This window comes from Diabrotica virgifera, chromosome 6 (assembly GCF_917563875.1).
Source record: "Diabrotica virgifera virgifera chromosome 6, PGI_DIABVI_V3a".
Lineage (NCBI taxonomy): Eukaryota > Metazoa > Arthropoda > Insecta > Coleoptera > Chrysomelidae > Diabrotica > Diabrotica virgifera.
The window spans coordinates 15905109-15930700 of NC_065448.1; the positions used below are offsets into that span (position 1 = coordinate 15905109).

Consider the following 25592-nt stretch of genomic DNA (forward strand, 5'->3'; position numbering starts at 1 on the left):
CCCCACCCCTCTCCTTGGCTGATCGTATTTGGTATCATTTGGACGCCTAAATCGTCAGATTTTTTAAATATACACTGTTCTGTATGTATATACTTAACTTACCTAATCTGATGATTTCGATTTTTTCGATAGAATTTTTTTCGGACCCCCCTTAACGAACTCCCCTGTATTAAGAGCCAATATATGTTAGAGGTAACCATTATCTTACACAAGAAAGGGGACAAAGCAGATATAAAAAACTACCGTCCTATAACACTCCTCAATGTAATGTATAAACTCCTAACAAAAATTTTAACCAACAGATTGACGACAAAATTCGACGGATACCAATCGAAAGAACAAGCTGGTTTTAGAAAGGGATTTAGCACAAGTGGTCATTTATTAAGTATGAAAATCCTTATAGAACGAGCAAATGAATACAACATCCCTCTATATGTAGCGTTCATAGATTTCGAAAAGGCTTTTGACAGTGTCGAACATTGGGCAGTGAAAAGTTCTTTGATTAACAGCAGAATTGACCACAGATATACAGACCTAATAGCCAATATATATAAAGATGCCACAACAACAATTAAAGTATACGAAGGAACACAATCAATTCAAATAAATAGAGGCGTAAGACAGGGTGACACCGCTTTGACACACCTTTGTGGACAACGCTTGAACCATCTAAGGTACGCCGATGACATCGTATTGATAACCGATAAAAAAGAAGAATTGTTTGAAATGATGAAAGAACTGGACATAGAAGCCGGAAAGATAGGCCTTAATATGAATTACAGCAAGACCAAAATCATAACAAATACAGATGAGGACATCACAATGAGGATCGGACAAGATGAAATAGAACAAGTTCACGATTATATATATCTGGGTCAAATTATAAAACTTAACAAGGAAAACCACCAAACAGCAGAGATCAAAAGACGAGTTAGACTGGCATGGGCGGCATTTGGAAAACTAAGCTACATCCTTAAAAACAAAAGATATCCACAACATCTTAAGACCAAGGTATACAATCAATGCGTACTCCCTGTTCTCACTTACGGTTCCCAAACGTGGACGTTTACAAAAGCAAACATGGACAAGATCATAAAGACGCAAAGAGCAATGGAAAGGCAAATGTTGCACATAAAACTATTGGATAAAAAGAGAAACGAGTGGATAAGAGAGAAAACCAAAGTTAGGGATGTTAGACAAGAAGTTGCAAAGTTGAAATGGAGATTTGCCGGACACACTATAAGACAAAAGGAAGACCGATGGAACAAAATTCTCATAAATTGGAGACCGTGGCAATATAAACGAAGCAGAGGAAGACCACAAATGCGATGGGCAGATGATGTCAAGAAGCACGTGGGTTCTAGGTGGATAACTGTAGCGACAGACAGAGAAGAATGGAAAAGGATTGGGGAGGCCTATGTCCAAAGATGGACCGAAGAAGGCTAATTAGATAGAGATAGATATGTTAGAGGTACATTTACAGCGTACAAGGCTTTTTCCCATTTGATAATCTGACGCGCTCAAGTAAATGCAAAAATCCCCGCTTGGACTCCCCTACCACAATCAATACAAATTGATTGAAGGAACAAAATCAATACAAATAAATAGAGGTGTGAGACAGGGTGACACAATATCACCGAAAATTTTCTATCAGGCTTTGGAAGATATTTATAAAATATTAGAATGGGAGGAAAAGTATATAAAAAATTTTGGACAACGCTTGAACCATCTAAGACAGCGGTGCACATAAACTACAAGAGTCCAGCGATCGACTGCTAGTAAAGTCAATTTTGAAAATAAAAAACTTTATATTACACATTTCTATTTGATAAAAAGTTCTAACTACAGGGAGTTGTAATTAAAGTCATGTTTTTCATCTTAATTTTATTTGGATGTTGATGCATGTCACTGCATAATTATCATCCACAAGTTTGATATTATGATAGTACGTAATTACTGAGGGCCAAATGCAAGCATAATGAGAGATGTTCGTCAGTTAGCCGATCACGAGACTTTGATTTCACTATCTTCATTTGAGAAAATGCAGAGTCACGCAAGTATGTCGATCCAAAATCGCGATCGACTTCAAAACCTTTGACGATCGACCCTTTGAGCACCGCTGATATAAGGTAAACTAATGACATCGTATTGATAACCGATAAAAAGAAGAATTGTTTGAAATGATGAGAGTACCGGACACAGAAGCTGGAAAGATTAGTGCTGGATTTACATATGGGCTGAATGGACTATATAGCCCAGGGCGTCAGAATTCAGGGGGTGGCAAATTTTGGTAAAAAAGTAAAAAGTTGCGGATAAGAGAGTGGCAAATCTTCAAATCCGCCTCTGAGAAAGATAAGCCTTACGAAGCAAGACCAAAATCATATAAATAAATACAGATGAGGACATCACAATGAGGTTCGGACAAGATGAAATAGAACAAGTTCACGATTATATTACATCTGGGTCAAATTATAAACCTTAACAAGAAAAAACAAACATCGGAGATCAAAAGACGAGTTAGATTAGCATGGGCGTCATTTGGCAAACTGTTACATCCTTAAAAAACAAAGATATCCACAACATCTAGGTATACAATCAATACATACTCTCTGTTCTCACTTATGGTTCCCAAACGTGGACGTTTACAAAAGCAAACATGGACAAAATCATAAAAACACACAGAGTAATGGAAAGACAAATGTTGCACATAAGACTAATGGATAAGAAGAGAAACGAGTGGATAAGAGAGAAAAGAAAATTTGGGGATGTTAGACAAGAAGTTGCAAAATTGAAATGAAGATTTGCCGGACACAAAATGACCGTGAGAATATAAACGAAGCAGAGGAAGGCACCAAATGAGATGGGCAGATGATGTCAAGAAACACGTGGGCTCTAAGTGGATAACTGTAGCGACAGGCAGAGAAGAATGGAAAAGGATTGGGGAGGCCTATGCCCAAAGATGGACCGAAGAAGACTAATTGGATACTCTTCAATAATTTTCTTGCATACATATTACTTGTCTTACGGAGCACAACCAAGTATGACCTTTAGCGTAGCCACTTTTGCAGCTATCCACTTGAAGTGGGATATAAGCAAGAGACATACTTCGGCAGTCTGTGTGAATTTGTATGAGCCCGAGTCTCTGATGATGCAGTGATTGCTGAAACGACGCTGTAAGACTCTATTGATACTGATTCATACACGGAAGGTTTGATTAATTGTGCTTTTGAAAGCAGTGTATGAAAGCGATAATAAATAAAATATCATATCTACAGCTCAAAATAACACAAAAAGATTTTGTCGAATCGTGTTTCGTTTATTGCCAACAGAATCGATGACACTTTTGTAGCTCTCCACTTGAAGTCGGGAGCTACAAAAGTGCCACCAATATTTGTTTGTTTGTTTTAAAAATGTTTTGTTAATAATTAAAAGCTATTCTACATTTATGTGATGTTTTATTTTAATTTTAGGGTCGATGTTGTAGCCAATTGTATGATAATAGCCGTAACTGAAGGAGGAAATGGAAGTGTATGGAACCCCGAAGATAATGAAATATATGAGATAGAATTTCCAGACAGATTTTCTTTACGAAAAAAATGAACATTTAGGCAAAATTTTAAGAATAAAAGCGATACATTTTTGTACAAAAATCATTCAAAATAGAGATTATATATTTTTTAAATGTTAGTTAATTCTTGTTAAATATAATTATTGCAGTTATACTTCTTCATCTTACGTCTCGTCTACTCATCATTCCCTTACACGTGTTTTTGGGTTTACCCGTCATCAGAGAGACTTGTAAAAAGACTAAACTGAATCAAAACGTAACGGCTAGTTGGCAACTATAGTAAAATAATATATAGTCTAACCGATTTAACTGAAACTCTCAAGGTCACTTGCACCGCATCAACGAACGTCTGTCGTGTCTTCTCTTCGCGGTTGCAGATAAATGGGTTTTACTGGGTAAATGGGTATGCATTGAGAGGTCTCTAACGAGGAAAGATGAAGAGAGTGTCAATAATGATTAACGTAAACTGCAAACCAAAGCTTAACCAAGCTTTTCAGCAATGCAAGTTATGCTAGCAATATTTATATTCCACTAATACTTGGAGTCCACCATAGAGGAAGGTGTTTTCGCCGAGGTTACAAAGCTACAAAGGCTGCTTCATTTATTTTATTTAAGCGTTGATTGAATACACAATCAACAATTGAAGATTTCTTGGTACATGCCTGAAGCATAATGAAAGGTTACATTGTTAAATTTATTAGCTAGACGCACTTTCTACAGGAAAAACGTTGAGTTCTCTTGTAAGCAAGCCAAGTTATAGTTAATTAAGGTACCCAGAGTGGTCACATTTATTAGTTTATTAGGATGTAAGTAGTTGTTGGCATGCTTTATTATTAATTCACGAAATATAACTGTAATAAGTAGAGTAGAATAAGTATGAAATTGTAATATTATTATGATAGCCATGTTTCACTAATTGACAAATTATTTAATAAATCTGCTAGGTTTCTAATTAATTTCAGATTTTGGTTGTTAATTACTCCTTCATTTAGTATTTGCATCATCTTAGCGTCCTATACTCGATTAATGACTAACGTCCAAGCAAAAAAAAATCCCAAGCTATGACCTATAGTCGTTCTCATTTGAGCAGCCGGATCACTAGAGTCATATCACTTGAGTCCACTAATACCTATGCCATCGCAATGCAAACCACTAAGCAATTTTAGCAGTGTCATCTAAAGGCTACTTCAAGAAATTTTCCCCTTATACTTGTATGTCAATTTTAATGACTTTTATATCAAAATATAAATTAATAATAATTAAAGTCAACATTTGTCATGTAAAATTCTGAGTAGTAAATTTTCCAACATGCTTTTTTCGGTAAATCGGTCAAAAACTAATAAATTGTTGTATGTTGTAACTTTAAACAATAGTCATAATGGAATATGGAACTCGCCTCATACGTAAGTCAATAATATCTTTAATATAAGTAGTTTTTTTATTTTATAGTCCCTTTAGGGACTAATAGTGTCTGTATTTACAAGGTACCTCATGGTACATATTATGACTATTAAAGTTTTTTATATGTACATAAATTCGCAATCAGAAATTAGGTCAAGAATAGAGCAATCAAATGCAGCCTTTTTGAAGATGAAGACATTTCTGAGTAACCAAAGACTCAATCTGCAAATTCGATATCGGATGGTAAAATGTTATATCCACTCTATTCTTCTCTATGGTGCCGAAGCTTGGAACTTTAATGTTGACTTAATGAGAAAGCTGCAAGCTTTTGAGATGTGACTTTTTAGGAGAATTTTAAAAATACCATGGACCGATCATATTACGAACGACATGGTGTTGCACATAATTAGTCCAGGAAACGAATCTTTTCAGCTCGCAATTTTTACAGAATGGATGGATTTGCTTGAAAATTTGAGAATAAGTAGTGGATAGTCCAAGGATCAAAATCTATATGATTCCAAAAGGCACTTTTACCATGGGAGTGATTGCCACCCCACCTCGGGGGTGGAAATTTTTTATTATATTTTGACCGCAAAAGTGGATAAAAACATTCATTCTAAGCAAAAAATGTTATATACATTTTTTTGATAAAATATTTTTCGATTTATTCGCTATCGAAAGTGTTAGTTTTATAAGGAAAAAATCAATGTTTTTGGATATTATACTCATTTACGATTCACTCAATTTTTGCCGTGGAAAAATTGTTTTCAAACCAAGTTCTTGGGATTTGAATAGCCTACAATTTCATATATAAACATTTTTTCATATCTCTGATGCTAATCTTTCTATTCTAAAGAAAATGGCATTTTTTACCAAACTACAAAAATTCGTTATTCGCTTTTAACTCCAGTTTTTTTTTAAACTGATCAATCTAAGCCAGTCAAATTTCTGAAATCTATTACTAATACATAAATAAAGAAGTATGAATAAGGCCAATGGCTAAAAACACCGCTCACTTACATTATTAAGCTTCCAATTGGAATTCTCCTTTTTTTTTTCAAAAAAATATATTGATTTTTTAACAGTAACTTTATTATTTTTTATCCTAGAAAGTTTGGTAAAAAGAATTTTGTAGGTCTCTACAAGATCTATAAGGTTATTAATATTAAATCCTTTTAAAAGTCTAAGTCGCAAAGAGAGGTGACTGTAAAATAGTTGGTCAAGGTGGTTTTTGTATGTTACTACAAGTTTTAATTATCAATAGCTCACTTAGTTTTTGCCACCGAAAAAATTTTTGCTCACCCCGTTCTTGAGAATTAAATAAGCGACAATTTTAGATTTACATATTTTTTCGTATCTCTTATGGTAATCTTTCTATTCTGAAGAGAAAGGCATTTTTTACCAAACTTCAAAAATTCGTTATTCGCTTTTAACTCACTTTTTTTAAAAACTAATCATTCTAAGCCGCTCAAACCTCTACTACCTATTAATATTACTTAAATATAGAGGACCAAATAAGGTAAATGACTAATTTTAATTAGGGTGGCAAGTAAGGAGAAGTTTCCGATCACTTTTTCGCTGAAAAAAATAGGAAATGACATTCTTTTCATTATAAGTCACTTAATTTTTGAGCTGGAGACTTTTTTTTATTTTTATAAATAGACATTTTTAAATACTTTAAATTAGTTTGAACAAGTTATCCTCGAAAAATGCACAGTTTTCCCGCCCTTTGAGTTTAAAACTGAAATATTTAGCATTTGACGAAGAAGAGCTAACATATAATAAAGTATAGCTCGATTACTGTTGGTCTTGAAGAAAATAAAAAAAACTGTTTTGTTTATTTTTTCAAAAAGTATATTTTTGTTAAGCAAAGTTGTTTTGATAAAACGAAAACTTTTTGAGTTATTAGTAGAAAACTAATTAAAAACATTGATTTTTTCGATATAAAAATAAAGTTTCCATAGCGAATAAATCGAAAACTATTAATTTTATCCAAAAATGTATAAAACGTTTCTTGCTTAGAATGAATGTTTTTACCAACTTTTGCGGTCAAAATAAAAAATTTCCACCCCGAGATTGGATGGCAACCACCCCCATGGTAAAAGCGCCTTTCAGCCTCATATAGATTTTGATCCTTGGACTATCTACTACTTATTCTCACATTTTCAAGCAAATCGATCTATTCTGTAAAAATTGCGAGGTATTGTCCTATTTGAAGCTTCATTACTTGGACTAAATGGGTAGAGACAGAGAACTTTTGACTACATTAAAGGGAGAAACATAGCATATATGGGGCACATACTCACTGATAAGTACGAGTTGTTACAGCTGACTATGAAGGGTAAAATCGAGTAAAATCATAGCTGACTATGAAGGAAAGAGGGATCCTGGTGGTAGACGACAAATAATATTCTATCTGAAAAACATTCGCGACTGGACCGGGTTAAAGACTCGGACGCTTTTAAGACAAGCAGAATATAGAGACGAATTTTCAATGGGTGTAGCCAACCTTAATTTTGGTTTAATCCTATATAAATACAATACTTTTTTAACTCATTTAATTGTATGAATTATTTTCCATTCTAGTTCTATCACTTGTAAAAACAGTAGCCATCATTACAGAAACTATTCCAAAGAAGACGCCTCACCAACTAAGGGAAAAATTGCTATCATAACTGGAGATGCAAGAGGAATTGGTTTATCTATAGCAGAACAACTGCTAAAAGCTGAAGCAGAGGTATTAATTTATTTCTTCTCTAATATAATTAAATTGTGAATTTCTATATTTTAAAAAAATTAAATTATTTGGTATCATAGAAATTATTGTACATGTACAAATATATATTCTATATATTCGCGTGAGGTTCTTTATCTTTGCTCATATCAAGAACTATCCCCCTCATGTCATACCTAAGCGTCTCACATCAGATCTTTTTTAGACTTTTTCTCCGATTCCTCGCAGAATCTTATCTTATTTGTAGTACCCTTCTTCTTCTTCATGTGCCATCTCCTCTAAGAAGGTTGGCAACCATCACGGTAATTCGCACTTTCGATACCGCTGCTCTAAAGAGATCAGCAGAAGTGCAATTAAACCAAGCTCTCAAATTGTTTAACCAGGAGATGCGTCTTCTTCCGCGACTCTCTCTACCCTGTATTCTTCCTTGCATTATTAATTGTAACAAGTTATAACGCTCGCCCCTCATAACATGTCCCAGATATTGCAGTTTTCTGACTTTAATTGTATTTAAAACCTCTTTATCTTTTCCCATTCTTCTCAACACCTCGATATTCGTGACTCCATCCACCCAACTTATTCTTAATATTCTTCTGTAGGCCCATAACTCGAAGGATTCTAATCTGTCCGAAACATCCTTCTTTAATGTCCAAGCCTCCAACCCATAGAATAATACGGAGAACACGTAGCACAGGGGTGTCAAACTCAATTTTGCAGAGGGCCATATATTAAATTCAGAATGTGTCGGCGGGCCAGATTCAAATAAAAAAAAATGTACTGAATTATTATAACATTTTATTTAATAGTATACTTATAATATACGGTTGTTAAAAATCATATCAAAGTTATAAAAGAGGGTAATTATTTTGAGCTCGAGGATCCAGATACCTGACTTCTCTTGTTTTTGACAAGCTCATTGATGTCAGGTATCATATTCGTTGTATTTATTTTAAGAATTGATTGGAGATGTTCATTTGTAAGTCTTGTGCGATGTTTGTTCTTATTTATTTTCATGACGGAAAACATCTGCTCACATAAATAGGTGCTACCAAACATGCACAGAATGCGTGCTGCATGCTTTTTTAATTCCGGGTAGTTATCCAAACTCTTGAAATATTGTGTATAAAATGTAAGTGCGTTAACCTCTTTAAATTTTTCTTTCAAAATACTGTCCGATTGAAGATCTATCAACTCCATTTGCAAATGAACTGGTGCCTGTGAAGCTTCAAAATTGAATGGATTGTTGAAAATTGGGAATTCCATTTCATTCATTTTGTGGAAGTCTTCAAAACGATTGTTGAATTCCGTGATAAGATTTTGCAGAAGTTGAGAATATTGATCCAATTTTTTTTGATCCACTGTGCCAAATGATTTTAAATGAGGGAAATGATCCAAAGTTTGATTTTTTACCTGATTTTCCCACAGCCTCAACTTTGTTTCAAAGGCTTGAATACATGAGTACATTTGAGTGACAATCAGATTTTTACCCTGTAACTTTACATTCAGATCAGTCAAGTGTTTATTCATATCTACCAAAAAGGCACAATCAACCCACCAGTCATTGTCATAATCAATTGGGTTGCCTTTTTCTAACATGAAAGCTTGAATAGGGTCACGTAATGCAAAAAATCTTTCTAAAACTACTCCTCGACTGAGCCAACGAACTTCGGTGAAATAAGGGACATCAGAAAACTTTTCGTCCAAATCTTGTAAAAACTGCCTGAACTGTCGGTGATTTAGTCCTCTGCTCCTTATAAAATTTACTATTTTAATTATAGGTTGCATGACATGGTCCATTTTTAAATGTTTGGATGCCAATGATTCCTGGTGAATTATACAGTGAAATCCCACAAAATTTCCTGATGTTTTCTGTTTTAATTTAGTTACAACGCCCGAATGTTGGCCAACCATGGCAGGAGCGCCATCCGTAGTTGTGCTGCTAAGTATATTCCAATCGAGTCCATATTCTGCCATCAAATGCTCCAATGCAGAATAAATATCATTTGCTGTTGTAGTACCTGTCAATGGAACGCACTTTAATAGTTCTTCAGTTATTTCAAAGTTACTGTTAATACCTCGTATAAAAACAGCAAGTTGAGCTGTATCAACAGTATCAGTGCTCTCATCAACAGCCAGTGAAAAGTTTGTAAATTCCTTAATTTTCTCCTTCAGTTGAAGAACCAAATTTTGAGATAAATCATTTATTCTTGAAGCAACAGTGTTTCTTGACAGCGAAATATTTTGAATTATTGACTTTTGAAATGGAAATGAAACATCGGCAACTTTCAACATACAGTCTTTAATAAAATCACCATCAGTGAAAGGTTTTGATCTCTTCGCGATTTCTAATGCAATAATAAAACTTGATTTCAGGGCATCTTCGCTCTCAGTATTAGCTTTAGTAAACATCGATTGTTGACCTTGAAGTTTAGATTTTAAAGATGACAATCTGTCCATTCTTATTTTTTCAGTGTAACAATCGAATTTTGATTTATGATTCGTATCATAGTGTCTTTTCAAGTTAAACTCCTTACAAACAGCAACTGTTTGATTGCAAATCAAACACAGTGGTTTACCTTTCCATTCTATGAAAAAATATGCATTTTCCCATTTAGACTGAAAAACTCTACGTTCACTATCAACTTTACGTTTTTGTGACATTATGCCGAAATCGTAACAAATATGGAACTCGACACAATTATGGATATCGCACACGCACGACACAAACAAATGTACAATACCTTCTCAACCACTACTTCGCAACTGACTCACGTGACACGTCGACGCACTTCTTTTATATCGATAAGGAAGGTTCTAGTCTAGACTCGAAGCGCATGGAAGATTCTATTGTTCTCAACAAAAATAATAGGGTGTTTCCGCTAAGAGATGGTGTTACTGTCTATCTCTCTCGCTTGTCTAGGCACGCGCTGCCTTTGAAATTACTTATAAATGTAGTGTAGTGTACGCATTTTAAAACTTCCGTAGAGCAATCGAGTGAAGTCTAAAAGCTCTAAAAAACATGATTCTTCTTTCTGTGACACATTGCGATCGCGGGCCGTATTGGTATGGCCCGGGGGCCGGATGCGGCCCGCGGGCCGTATCTTTGACATGACTGACGTAGCATCTCAGAAGTCTTATCTTTAAAGAAATTGTAATGTCCCTGCTACAGAGTACTTTTTTTAGTTTGTTGAAAGCATTTCTTGCCTGTCCTATTCTTGCTTTAATCTCTTCTGTGTACTCATTAGTTTCATTAATTATTGTACCCAAATATTTATATTTTTCAACCTTTTTAATTTGTTCTCCATGTATTGTTATGCTTTCTTGGCGCTGTTGAACTTTTGTGATTACCATAAATTGTGTCTTTTTTGTGTTTAGGGACAGTCCGTTTTCTTGGCTGACTTCTACCACTCTGTCAACCATTTGTTGTAAATCCTCAAGACATTCGGCTAATAAAATAGTGTCGTCGGCAAACCGTATATTATTGATTGGTCGACCATTTACTTTTATTCCCGTGGTTAGGTCTTCTAGTGCTTCCTGGATTATTTCCTCTGAATACAAATTGAACAAAGTAGGAGACAGGACACAGCCCTGTCTGACGCCCCTCTCAATACGTATTTCATTTGAAAAGGCGTTGTTCTCTTTTACCACAGCGATCTGATTATAATAGATAGCACTAATGATCCTGATGTCCCTCATATCTAAGTTTTTCTTTTCAAGTAATTCGATAAGGCGGTTATGTCTGACCTTATCGAAGGCTTTGTTGTAATCCAAGAAACACATATATACTGGCTGATTAACATCCATGCACCTTTGCACAAGTACATGTACAGCGAACAGGGCTTCCCTCGTTCCCATTGCATTTCTAAATCCAAATTGCGTGTCGCTTATGTCCTGCTCAAGTTTGTTATGTATTCTCCAGTGTATAATTTTTAAAAATATTTTGAGTGTATGACTCATTAAACTTATTATCCGGTGGTCTTGGCATTCTTTTGCATTTGGTTTTTTTGGCAGTGTTATGAACGTTGACAGCAGCCAATCTCTGGGAATGATTCCTGTACTGTATATTGTATTAAATAAGTCGACCAATATTCCAATTTGCTGGTCCTCTATTAACCGTATTATGTCTACAGGTATTTGGTCAGGACCTGTTGCCTTGTTGTAGTACCCATCCATCCTTAAATAAATATGTAAATACACTTTTTCCTACTAGGTGAGTTTTAAATCTTTCTCTCCAAGTGGTTGTCTCTATTGTTCCAGTCTTAACTCTAATCCGTTTCATAATTTTTTACCAATAGTACACCATTGGTATCCATTAAGCACCAGGAAAAAATGAGGATACATAAGGGCTCAGCAATAGCCTTTCTCCTTTCTTATTAAACGCCCACCGTAGAACCTCTCGAAAATCTCTCATACGTTTTCTTAAGATCACCTGCAACGTTTTATTTTCCAACCATTGTTGGTCAAGACATATTTTTCCATCAGCTGTCTTATAATGAAAACTGTATAATATGTTTTTGATCATCTACCTTGATAAATCCAAACTAATTATAAGAAACTACGATTTTTTCACGTATCTGTCTATCAATTATTACTCTCTCTCAAGTTTTCTATGACTAACTAGTTTTATGACCATCTAGTATGAGCATTGAAGAATACATCCCTTGTTTTTGTAAATAGGCAGTATGTAATATGATATAACCCTATTCCACGAACATACGCCTGTTTTGGATTACTTCGACAACGAATCTTTTACTGTGCAAAATAAGAAGAACGAAAGTAAATTGCTAATTACATTGTTGTTTATTGGAATAATTATTAGCGCCATTTACTTTCGTACTTCTTATGTTGCACAGTAAAATATTCGTTGTCGAAGTAATCCAAAACAGGCGTATGTTCGTGGAATGGCCCATATTCATTCATTCGTCTTGCATTTGAAATATGGCAAAAAAATGGAGGTCTAGCAATGGCTAAATTGGAATAAATCCAAAATAATTACCAACCACATTTTAAAATTATTATCATTATTTTAGGCAGTAGTCATTGGTGACGTTCTCACGCAAGCAACTGAAAATGAAACTTTTTGGCTAAATGAGAAATATGGTGAGCACAAGGTTCTGTTTGAGCCTACTGATGTGACCAATCCTAAGCATATGGAGAGTAAGTATGTGGTGTAGTTGCTTCATGACAGGTATATCAAAATTGTTTCATAATGTGCTTTTTCGGTTAATAGGTTGCTTGGTAAAAGTATTTTAAATCAAATCTTAATGTTTGAGGATAACATTTTTCTCGTATTACCTTTATTTTTTTTCTTCTATTCAAATCATCACAGCTGCAATAGTCGTTTAAATTTTTATATATAGACAACCCTAAACAATTATACATTATGTATTTTTCTAAAATCTGTTACAATATTTACAAGAACTTTTATCCCTTATGCTGGTACATATATTAAATAATAATTTATATTTTTAGAACTTTTTAACTTTACCAACAAGAGATTCGGCAACATTGGTATTGTAGTAAATAATGCTGGAGTTTTAAGTAACCAAAACCAAGAGCAGATTGTTGATGATAATATAGTAAGTATATACAAAAAAACGTTTTATAAGGCTTTAATATTAAGAGACGAATTTTATGCCTCATTGTAAAGATATTTGATCCATTGGGTCTAATATGTCCCGTAACCACTATTATCTCCAAAATTATTTTCCAAAAACTTTCGAAATTAAAAGTCTCATGGGATAAGCCTTTACCTCATGATCCACACAATTTGTGGTCAAATTGATGTTTTGTATTTTGAGAACGACTTCCGAAAAGGGAACTAAAACATCAAAATAAACTCATTTTAAAGTAAAATTGTAGCTTGTTCCAAATAAATACAGTGAATTTTATATGACTGCGGATACAAATCCATTCGCCAAAATAGTGAATTGTATTAAGATGCCAGAAGAAAATAGCTTCAAAGAAATATTAAATGGCAACGTCGCATCAATATCACATGTGGCACATTCGTTTAGTAGGTACTAGATACTTTTACCATGTATCAACCTGAGACTTCATCTATAGGAGATAGATGAAGATAGATAGATAGTCTTAATAATTTATTTTGTAGATTTTTAAGATTAAAATGGGCGAAAAATTAACGTTTAAAAATTCTTTTAATTTAAGAAAAGGGGGTGTGAAAATAAAATTAGTTCTATAAAAATTAAATAAACTAAACAATAATTGCCAAAAATACGACCTAAATTAAAAAATCGCTAACAATTAAAAACTATAAACCAATAACATTTTTACCGAATTAAATGTTCAAATAAACAACCACCTTCAATCCCAATGCCGATTTGCCAAACCCAATGCATTTCTCATGATGTTGAATTCATTTGCTGAAATGTTTTGGCTAAGTTCGACTACCTTTGATTCAGTTGCTCCAAGTTAATAGTTTGCTCGAATTCATGCCTTACAAATTGGTCTTTAGCATTCCCTAAAAATAAAAATCTAGGGGAGCTAAGTCTGGTGACCGAGGGAGCCATTTTATTATACTTTGTGTACTAATCATACGTTCACGAAAAATTAAATCTAGCTATACCTATCTGCTTGGAATTGGCCAAAAATTTGATTTTTATTATGCTTGGAATCACTTTAATTAATAACGTTATTAACCTCGTTATTATTTTATAGAAAAGTTTGGTTAATGGAACGTTATTGGCATTTCAATATATGTCTGGAAAAGGAGGAATCATAATAAATAACGCATCACTCGAAGCTCTACAACCAATGTATACAAGCCCCTTCTACTCCGGAGCTAGCCATTTCATAATTGGATTTACACGATCTATGAGTCACAACTATTTTTATAATGCAACTGGTGTAAAAGTTATGGCCTTTTGTCCAGGACCAAGAGAAACTCCGATGTTATCTGATATTGGTATTGATAACAACATCAATGAACTAATGTTTTATAATCTGAGAAATAAGCTAGAAATTATCTCCACAGAAGACTTTATCCCAATGTAAGTAAACCATAAGTTAAAAATTATTTGATTTCCCTTAAATAGGAGGCTGTTGATATTTGGTTTAAAGTTGTGACTGCATAGCTCCACCGAGGACGCATGAGATGCAGAAATAGCTATCTGGAGATGGTGGTCCAACTCTGAATCAAGTAAAAACAGAATCTGCTTTTTCCTTTAAAAATCATATATTTTTGTTTCACTTTCTGCATGAAAGTCATTCAGTAATTTTTCTTATGGTGCCTTATGTGCCATTTTCAATTTTTTTAATTTTGTATGGATACAGACAGACAGACACAGAGAGAGAGAGAGAGAGAGAGAGAGAGAGAGAGAGAGAGAGAGAGAGAGAGAGAGAGAGAATCTAACCCGCATCTTTCGACACCAAAGGCGGATACACTCAAATCTAAGCTAGCAACGCCCTTACCAAAAAGACCAAGACCAAAAGACCAAATTCACATGATCATCTCCGGAAACTTGGATGCACTTGAAAACTCCACCATAACGCTGAATAGCAAGTCAATTGAAATAGTAAGCAAATTTAAAGACCTGGGAACGTGGCTGGAAAATGTCGCATTGAGCAAGCTCGACAAGCTTGCTGTTCAGAGTTCGATCATCAACTGAGACTAGGTTTACTAAGTACTACATATGGTCGGTGCTGCTATATGGCGTAGAAGGCTGGACACTCAAAACGAGCGATATAAGCAGATTAGAAGCTTTAGAAATGTGGCTGTGTCGCCGTATATTAAAGATATCATGGACGGCGAAAGTCACAAATGTAGATGTCCTTAAAAGAATCAAACAAAAACGCCAACTCTTCGAAACCATCAAGAAAAGAAAAGCGGCTTATCTGGGCCACAATGCGAAACAATAAATGCCAGTTCCTCCAACTTATAATCAAGGGTAAAATTGAAAGCAAGAGCAGAATGACACACAAGAAAATGTCCTGGCTTCGAAATATACGGCAATGGACAGGGATTAACGACATACAATCTCTGATACATATTGCAAGAAACTGAGAATTAATGGAAAATTTTATCGCTAACATCCATTAATGGATTTGCATCTGAAGAAGAAGAAGAAGAAGAAGAACGCCAGTTTATACAATGTAGCATCTTACGAATGAATTTATTTATATAAAATTTTACTTTTATTCTTTGTTTTCCTAGTTTTCCTCTTTGATTTTAAGAGCAAACAGTAGCGATCACCAGCTAGCAACAAACGCGTTCCAAGATTGCGGCTCTAATTTTGAATATTTTGTCGAGATATTTGGCACACATATACGTAATATAATAAAGAATGGCGGTACAGAGCCCAATTTCAGAAATATGTTAGTATGTGGAAATTTCTCTACAACTAAATAAAATACGGAAAAAAGGAGCCTGTACCGCCATTAAGAAAGACAAAAAAATACACTTTCTTCAAATAAACTTTTTTATCCCGTGTCTAGATTTTGTGTCACATTGGAACTACTAAAAATCGATTTTCTTATAACAAGAAATCGAACGTCACTGAATTGGCAACATTTCGCGCCTATGTGTATAAAAATTATTGTTTTGATAGTATAAACGTCACTGTCAGTGTTGAATTACCGACGCACTGTTGCCTCACTTTTGGAAGCTCGCAGAACTTTCGCAATCTTGGACCGCGTTTGTTGCTACCTGTTGATCGCTACTGTCTGCTCTTAAAGAAAATAAATAAAAGTATTTTTTATAAATTTTTAGAATATTAAGTTAATTAATACATAATTTTTGTATTACTTTCAGGTCAGAAACTGTAGCAAAAGGAGTTATTTCGATGTTGCATGACGGTGAAAACGGAAGCATTTGGATATCGAAAAATTGCAAGTTTAACAAAATACAAGTACCAGATTTCAAAAATTTGACACCGGCTGAAATTAAAACATCTCAAAAATCATCAACTAAAGAAATCTTATCTGCGACGGCACCAAAATCTCAAACTAGAAACTTTAGCTCAAATACAAGTAAAACAGATACCCCTAGCAATCCAAACAAAAGCCTTGATTGCAAATCTTCAACAGGAGGATCTGGAGGAGGATCACAAGGCAAAAGTGATTCACAAAAGAATACTAATAAAAGCAATGCAAAACCTGAAGGAGGATCACAATGCAAAAGTGATTCAAAAAAGAATACTAATAAAGGTAAACCAAATCCGGGAGGAGGATCACAATGCAAAAGTGATTCACAAAAGAATATTAATAAAAGTAAACCAAATCCGGGAGGAGGATCACAATGTAAAAGTGATTCAGAAAAGAATACTAAAAAAAGTACTAAAAAAGTTTGTATAAAGTTCGGAGATCCCAAAAAAAGAAAAATAATATGTAAAAAGAATAAACATATGTGTGAAAAGCTAAAAGAAAGAAAAAAAGACAATAATAAATTACCCTGTGTACTAAATTCATGTCCACCAGCTTCTCAGGACAAAGCTGAAGCACCAAAATGTTCAGCAGCTAATAAGAAACAGAAAGGATCCGAGAAAAAACCATCAAAAAAATATAAAAAAGACAAATGTGAGAATTTGGATCCGTGTAAATCGAAGAAAAAGAAGAAAGGTGAGAAGGAAAAAGGTGATAAAAGCAAAGACAAATGTGAAAACTTGGATCCGTGTAAATCAAAGAAAAAGAAGGAAGGTGAGAAGGAAAAAGGTGATAAAAGCAAAGACAAATGTGAAAATGTGGATCCGTGTAAATCGAAGAAAAAGAAGAAAGGTGAGAAGGAAAAAGATGATAAAAGCAAAGATAAATCAGATACGAAGTGTAAAAACGACAGTAAAGGCACTAATGAGAAACATAGAAGGAAAATGTGTGCACCAGAGACAGAAATATGGGAAGCGAAAAGAAATTATAGCGTGTGCAAAAAAAGTGATAAGTGTGGGGATAATGAGCAACAAAATGAGAAACCAAAAGTATCAGTCGATTTAAAGCCGTTTTGTTCGTTAAAAGAAAGTAACTACCAGAAAAGGGTAACACAGTTTAAATGTGACAATGTATGTAGTAAGGCAGATGGGAGCAATATTAAATGGGGTATAAAGACGGAATCTACTGAAATCGTTAAAGGTAAGTCGTAAAATATACAAGGGTTGTTCGTAAAATAAGGTTCCCTATACCGCTGAGAAAGAGTGCGATATTCTGGGAGAAATCTGGCAAGACTGCCTTACACATAAACTCCCCCTTTCTCTTACCCCACCACTTTGGCTTCGCTGCATTGCTCAGTGTCGGCATAGCAGCCTTCGAAGATGGAAGTCACAGTCGGTGTTACTGCCAAGTATGCTGTATTGGCTATGATGATTATTCTGCTAAGGTCTGTACGGTCAATGTTGTCCTTTGTGATGTTGACTCCAAGCTATCCGCTTTTTCTAAGCTGTCAACTGACAGGTAGACTCATGTTGCTCCGTTCCGATCGGCTTTGTACTAGTACTAGGATAATAGTCCTTTTTTGGGTTTATTGACACACCTATTTGTTTAGAATGTGATGTAAGTTCCATATACGTATTCTTGCCTGTTGCTTTGGTTTTGCTCAATCTGTCATCTGATTTATAGCCTAATAAAATAAAAAAAAGTCAAAATGTAAATTCGTACAGGTTGAAACAAATTTTATATCAAAGTTTAGGTGGCTACAAAAGATATTTTTAAAAAAGTATCCAAATCATACAAGGGGATCATTGTTTAAATAATTAAAAAGTGGTCATTTTTGCAAAAAAAAAAAAATACTTTTTTAACTGCTGAGGTAATTCATTTATTAACGAAGGTCTATAGGATTTTTTTCTGCAAATTTTAAGGGTAAATCTTTCACATAAGACTTACTAAATTAAATTTGACCTCCTATTTATTTAAATAATTGTATATAAAACTTTAAAAACAAATTTGCAAAAAACTATTTTTAGCGTTTTAAATAAGCATTATAAAATATCTTATTTTACAGCTATGTTACCAGTATTAAGCAAAAAAAAGTGGTCGAAAAATATTTAATATTTTTTGAGATATTGAATTTGTTTATTAAATGTTACTATATTTTCAATTGCAAAAACGCGGTTGTTGCCAAAGAAATATTCACCTGCGTAAGATCCAATTATTTTTATTTTTATGTATATTTTCGATAAATGTATTGATAAATTCAAATTTCAATTAAACTCCCCCCTAAAATGGAATTTGAAAATTATTCAAATTTGTTTATAATTTGTTTTTTTAATAAGGTCGCGGGGATTAGGTATTTTAAAATGCCGTTTCGATAATTGGGTTTCTGGGAATTTTTAACTAATTAAAAAATTTTTTGTCGTTTTTTTTTTCTTCTTTTTTTCTTGGAGTTATATTACTACGGGCCCTATTAGGGTTAAATTTCATTAAGAATGTCGAATCTCTGGGTTGTAAATTCTAGACCTAAAAATATTAAGATTTAACTAAAATCTCTTAAATAAAATGTGGCTACTTACTGAGTTACAGGGTGTTTTATTTAAAAATTATTGTTACCAAGTACTTTAAAACTATTTGACGTATCCTTATCATGCTTGGCAGAAAGTGTGGCTATTATACACCCTACTAAATTGTGATTAATATACGTTCCTAGTTACTGCCAGAGGCGTATGACAGGGGATAGTGAATGATTGACCCTTCCCAAATTCTACGCCACTGAGTGAATTACTATTTTAGCGAAATTTTTCGATTCTTCAATACTTTGTATGTAAATAACTTTATTGGTATCGATAAAGTCATCAGTTTGCGAGATATTGGAAGTTTAAAATGAATGCATTAATGAATCAAAATAACTATGCCGTTTCATTTTGAACGTCCAATATCTCGAAAACTAATGACTTAATCGTTACTAATAAAGAGTATATTATTTGCAGAGAAAGTATTGGAGAATCGAAAAATTTCGCTAAAATAGTAATACCCTCAGTGGCGTAGAATTTGGGAAGGGTCAACCATTCACTATCCCCTGTCGTACGCCTCTGGTAGTAGATAGAAACTTTTGTTTATCACAATTTAGTAGATCGTACAATGTATAGTAGCCACATTTTCTGCTAAGTATGATAAGGATACACCAATTAGTTTAAAAGTACTTGGCAAAAATAATTTTTAAATTTTTAAATAAAACACCCTGTAACTCAGTAAGTAGCCACATTTTATTTAAGTGATTTTAATACAATCTTAACATTTTTAGGTCTAAAATCTACAACTTAGAGATTCGACATTCTTAATGAAACTTAACCCTAAAAGGGCCCTTAATACATATAACTCCAAGAAAAAAAAGAAGAAGTAAAAAAAGACAAAAAAATTTGATAATCAGTGAAAAATTCCCAGGAACCCAATTATCGAAACGGCATTTTAAAATATTTAAACTACGCGATGTTATTAAAAAAAAATTATCAACAAATTTGAATAATTTTCAAATGCCATTTTAGGGGGAAGTTTAATTGAAATTTTAATTTATCAATACATTTATCGAAAACATACATAAAAATAAAAATAATGAGATCTAATACAGGTGAATATTTCTTTGGCAACAACCGCGTTTTTGCAATTGAAAATAGAATAACATTTAATAAACAAATTCAATATCTCAAAAAATATTTAATATTTTTAGACCGATTTTTTTCTTGTTAATACTGATAACATAACCCAACTTCTCCTGTAAAATAAGATATTTTATAGTGTTTATTTAAAACGCTAAAAATAGTTTTTTCAAATTTGTTTTTAAAGATTTATATATAATTATTTAAATAAATAGGGGGTCAAATTTAATTTAGTAAGTCTTATGTGAAAGATTTACCCTTCAACTATGCAGAAAAAAATCATATAGAATTTTATTAGTAATTGAATGACCTCAGCAGTTAAAAAAGTAATTTTTTTACAAAAATGACCCCTTTTTAATTATTTAAACAATGATCCCCTTGTATGATTTGGATACTTTCTTGAAAATATCTTTTGTATCCACCTAAACTTTGATATAAAATTAGTTTCAACCTGTACGAATTTACATTGTGATTTACATGTAGTTAAATTTTATTTTACTAGACTATTATGTAATCTGTCCATGCTGCCAGTTGGACGTTCTGATATTTTGCTAACTACGTATTCCAGTACTAAGCCTTGTTTTAATCCTTGCGTCTGTATCTCTATTTGAGGTCCTGTTTCTGCCATCATCATTCAGATTAGCCTAACTCATCATCAGGGCTTTTCATTCCGGGTGGAATGTTTGCCACTCTTACTTAGAGCTCTCTGATTCGCATATTGCGGTGAATTACTCCGCATTCCACTTGTATGTTGTCAAATTTTGTTGTATGACTTGGCTTTCGTTACAATTTTCTTCGACTCATTTCGATATGTGCACAGTTCCCTCCAGTTTCTCACTTATAGAATTTTGATATCTCTCATGACCTGGTCCTCCCATCTCTCTCTTGGTCTTCCCCTTGGTCTTTCAGTTTCTGGTTTCCATCTAGTGATCTTCTTAATCAGTAGGTCGTTTTTCCTTCTCTATATGTGTCCCAGCCATCTCAGCCTCTGTGCTTTAATAAATCTAACTATATCTTCTCCCTTCATTATGTCTCTTAGTTCATGCTTCATTCTTCTTCTCAATTCTCCGTTGTCCATTCTTATCGGGCCCATAATCCGTCTGAGAATTTTCCTTTCGAATATTCTCATTTTTTCTTCATCTTTTTCCGTGAGGCACATTGTCTCAGCTGCGTACGTAACTACTGGTCTGATTGCAACTCTGTATATTTATAAGTTCTTATCCTTCATAAGCCTATGATATCTCCAGTATGTTTTGTTGCCTGCTAGTATTCGTTCCGTTACTTCTTCACTTCTCTTGTTTTGGCCATTCACTATTACTCCCAAATATTTAATTGTTGGACTCTTTCAAAAGTGCAGTTTTCTATTTTGATTTTTCCTGTCCTGTTATCTTCTCTTCTAGAGCAAAGTAGATATTTTGTTTTTCGTTCGTTAATTTCTAGACCTCTTTTCCGTGCTTCTTTTGCCAGGATTGTTACTGCTTCTTTTAATCTTACCTTGTCTCTTCCCATAATAACTAAATCATCCGCATATGCAACTATTTGTGTTGAGGAGTGGGCTATAGTTCCTTTAATTTTGCTAGCATTGACTGTTAATTCTACTGCTATGTTGAACAACGTGATTGACAGGTAATCGCCTTGTCGCACTACTGCTTCTATTGCAATTGATTTTGTGCTACCTTCTTCTGTTGTTACTTTAGCTCGAGATCCATCCATGGTCATTTTTGTTAATCTGATTAATTTTGCTGGTATATCTTGATTTTTCATTTCAATAATTAATTTATTTCTTCCAATACAGTCAAAGGCTTGCCTGAAGTTTACGAAGAGGATGTGGAGTTCTATGTTGTGTTCGTGGCATTTTTCGATTGTTTGTGTAACTATGTAGATCGCATCTGTAGTGGATCTGCCTTCTCTGAATCCTTGCTGGTATTCCCCAATTTTTTTCTCTGTGAATTGAGTGAGTTTTGGTTTGATGAGGGCTGTTAGAATTTTATATGTTGTACCCAGTAGAGATGAGCCTAACTAGCTTGGATAATATTTTTAATTCACTTAATATTTTGTATTAATGTGCCCTATTTGTTGTCATAAGCTTGTTAAATTCGAAGAAAATTATTATAGATATCTATGTCATGCTCCCAGGTTTTTATGAGGCATGCATAAAAAATAGAGAAAGCAATCTCTCTGATTTCTTATAACCTTCATTTTATCTTTTTTACTACAGTTTTTTTGATACAATGTAATGTTTTTCAGTCGTTCGTGAAAAATAAGTTGGAAACATAAGAAAATTTTTGAAGTTTTCAATTAATTTCAATTTGAAAGTCTACGGGCCGGTTGCTCGAACGCTAATCAACAATGATCATTATCAAATATTTAATTACTGTCACCAAAACTGTCAATGTCAACTTTGTTTGGGTTGCTGAAAACATAATTAATTACAATTATCAGATTTATTATTAATTATGTTAATAATTATTGTTTTATTAATTGATTATATACTCCACAGACTTTTTAACAACCCAAACAAAGTTGACATTGACAGTAATTAATTATTTGATAATGATCATTGTTGATTAGCGTTCGAACAACCGGCCCTTAAAGTATTGATTTTCGAAGAAACTCTATAAAAATTTTTTTTTGGTTAGAATATATTTTTCTATTCTTGAGGTTATTTTTAATATAAAGGTTCTAATAATAGCTCACAATATAGTTTCTGCATATTGTAGATTTGTGCATGATGTTTTTTCTGGATAATTTTAATTTTCGCATGAATTCAGGTACCATTTTGATAATTATGTACTTTATTATTTCTAGAAAACTGTCAAAATCAAACTGAGAAATCCAATTTGGAAAGCACAGCAAACTTGGCAAACATTAACAAAACTGCTGCGGATACGGAAATAAATCCAGAGCTTCAAAAAGAACCAATAATGTCAACAGTTTTAAGTAACATTAAAGACACTGGCTTAAATTCTTCTTTAAATGAAACAAGTAAATCACAAATCCTTGTAGACACCAAATCAGCGGACGTACCTAAGGTAACATTAGTGAACCACATCGATGTTGGAGAAACAATTGGACTGATCCCAACATTAGCACTCGCAACAGAAACTCCGGAAAATATACAAATTAGCAAAAATGTCTCAAGCAAGCAAACATCAAACAGCAAAAAAGAAGAGTCTAGTGCTGCTGATGTTCCACAAGTAAAGATAGAAGATAAAAAAAAGACCGAAAAGAAAAAGAACAAAACTATTTTTGTGAGTGGTGAAGATCTAAAGCATATTGTAAAGAAACTTGAGTAGGTCCGTTTTTGTTTATTCGAATAAGTCTGGTATATTTATTTTGTTAAAGAAAACATGTGCTACGTTAAAACGAACTGAAAATATAAAATTTTGTTAAATAAAATGTGTACTTTTTCCAAATCTTCTCTAAAAATGTCTAAAATTATTAGTGAAAATGAACAATTAAAATTTCTTGCCCATGATATTGGAGTGTCAAAAGAAAAATATTATTAAAAAAAACTAAATTTTCAATCTAATAGCACATAAAACAACATCCAAAAATGTCATTCTACATCCTAACAGACTGAAAACAATGGGAACCTTCTCTGGTAACATCTCCGAGGCTTCTACAATTTGCAAGCCATAACGGATGCTAAGACTAAGGAAGATGAGGGAATTTTACAATTTATAATTCACGTCCCATCTGTTCAGCGCGGTAAAGTTCCAACGAGAATGATTCCCTTCGTACTCCAATGGGCCCTTCGTACTCCAAAATACAGCCGCACCATATTTTAGTCCAATCAGAGAGTGCAGCAAGCACCTCTACCGGTTTCGAAACTTATTAGTCTCTCATCAGGAGGCACATATGCTGCTCTCTCTGATCCAACCAAAACAAAGCCCGGCTTGCAGTCACGGATTGTAACGAACGAAATGGCATAGATGCCCTAATGGCATAGATGCCCTAATGGCAACTGCTAGCAAAAGACTAAGTTTTCACTCTGATGGCAAATAAAACAACATAATGTTACTCTACATCCGACCAGACTGAAAACAATGGCCTTCTCTGGTTACACCTCCAAGGCTTCTACAATTTGCAAGCCATACGGATGGTGAGACTAAGGAAGATGAGGGAATTTTACAATTTATAATTCACGTGCCATCTGCTCAGCGCGGTAAAGTTCCAACGAAAATGGTTCCCTTCGTACTCCAATTAGAGTAAACATGTAAATCATGTTTGAAAATGGTTATTCATTTTTGATGTATTACCAAATCACAATCCATAGAGATAAGAGAAATTTGTCAGGGGGATATAGCCCAATAGGTAAAATCTGGGAAACATCTGGCAAACGATAAGAAAGAACTAAAATAAAACAAGGTCTATAAAAAAACAGGTGTCAAAATATGTGTTAAAATGTCAAGTGAAATAGTACTACCAAAAGAAATAAATAGAGAAAAAATGATAAGTATGCAGGAGAAGTTGAAATAGTAGTAGAATTGTTGAAGCTTTCCTTTTCTTCCCTATGGGTTGGGGCATGCATGAAGCTACAATTAAAAAAGTTCCTTCTACTGTCAGGATACACATTCTAGGGTTTATCGCACAAAAGTGTCTTATAAGTTGTTTGATTTTTGAAAATTTCATGAAGAAGAGCGAATTACTGTTTTAATGACGGGGAGCTACGGCGATAAAATAAATCTTATAGTGAAGTAGCCAACTTGTTTAACAATAATTTCCCAAACTATTCTCTTTTCCATAAGGCGACCTAAAAATTGTAAACCGCTTTGAGGAAACTGGACGAGTAAAAAAAAGATGGCATTCGAACAGGTATAATAAAAACTGTCATAATTTACAATAAAAGTTTATATTTAATGCAGAGTTTCCTTGAAAATCCACATACATCCTCACACACACTGAGCTGTACAAATATAGGTAGGTAATTCTTCAGTCTTGCGCATATTACATAAGAATTGTTCATTTACACCCTACAAAATCTTGCCTTGCAAGAATTAAATGAAGATGACTACGACGAGACCTTATACTACAGTTTAGAAGGTAAGTCGCTAAAAATTAAGGTTTTGAAATGACACTTACTGGATACGTGAAAACCATACTCAAAGACCACAAAAACTAAATGTATGGTCGGTACTAATAGGTACTCAGTTAATTGGACCATTTATAAATTAAATTCTAACTGCCCTTAAGTTTGCAGCCAATTTTAATGAGATATTGTTTTGGAGCTCCAACTCATTTTGGAGTTCATTCGCTACCGTGTGTCGTTATTTAGATCAGATATTTTCCGCACGATGAATTGGTAGGTACATTAGGTAGTATTGAATGGCCTCCTAGTTCACCTGATTTGAAT

General features: G+C 33.7%; 3 protein-coding genes across 4 annotated transcripts in view; 2 read left to right on the forward strand and 1 right to left on the reverse strand.

The window, feature by feature from the left end:
• LOC114325368 (15-hydroxyprostaglandin dehydrogenase [NAD(+)]-like) overlaps window positions 1-3722 on the forward strand; it is a 36409-nt gene extending 32687 nt beyond the window's left edge. The window contains exon 6 of the mRNA XM_028273425.2: window positions 3471-3722. Within this exon, the coding sequence (XP_028129226.2) occupies window positions 3471-3600 (130 nt within the window). The 3' untranslated portion in view covers window positions 3601-3722. The remainder of the gene's footprint in view (window positions 1-3470) is intronic.
• LOC114325370 (potassium/sodium hyperpolarization-activated cyclic nucleotide-gated channel 2) overlaps window positions 1-25592 on the reverse strand; it is a 571529-nt gene that overhangs the window by 360464 nt on the left and 185473 nt on the right. The gene's annotated exons all lie outside the window — the stretch shown is intronic.
• On the forward strand, window positions 4807-23635 carry LOC114325363 (lens epithelium-derived growth factor). The gene is made up of 7 exons (XM_028273419.2): window positions 4807-4971; window positions 7556-7706; window positions 12734-12860; window positions 13176-13282; window positions 14382-14713; window positions 16474-17783; window positions 23045-23635. The coding sequence occupies exons 1-7, from the start codon at window positions 4877-4879 to the stop codon at window positions 23530-23532; spliced, it is 2610 nt and encodes an 869-aa protein (XP_028129220.2). The 5' UTR covers window positions 4807-4876; the 3' UTR covers window positions 23533-23635.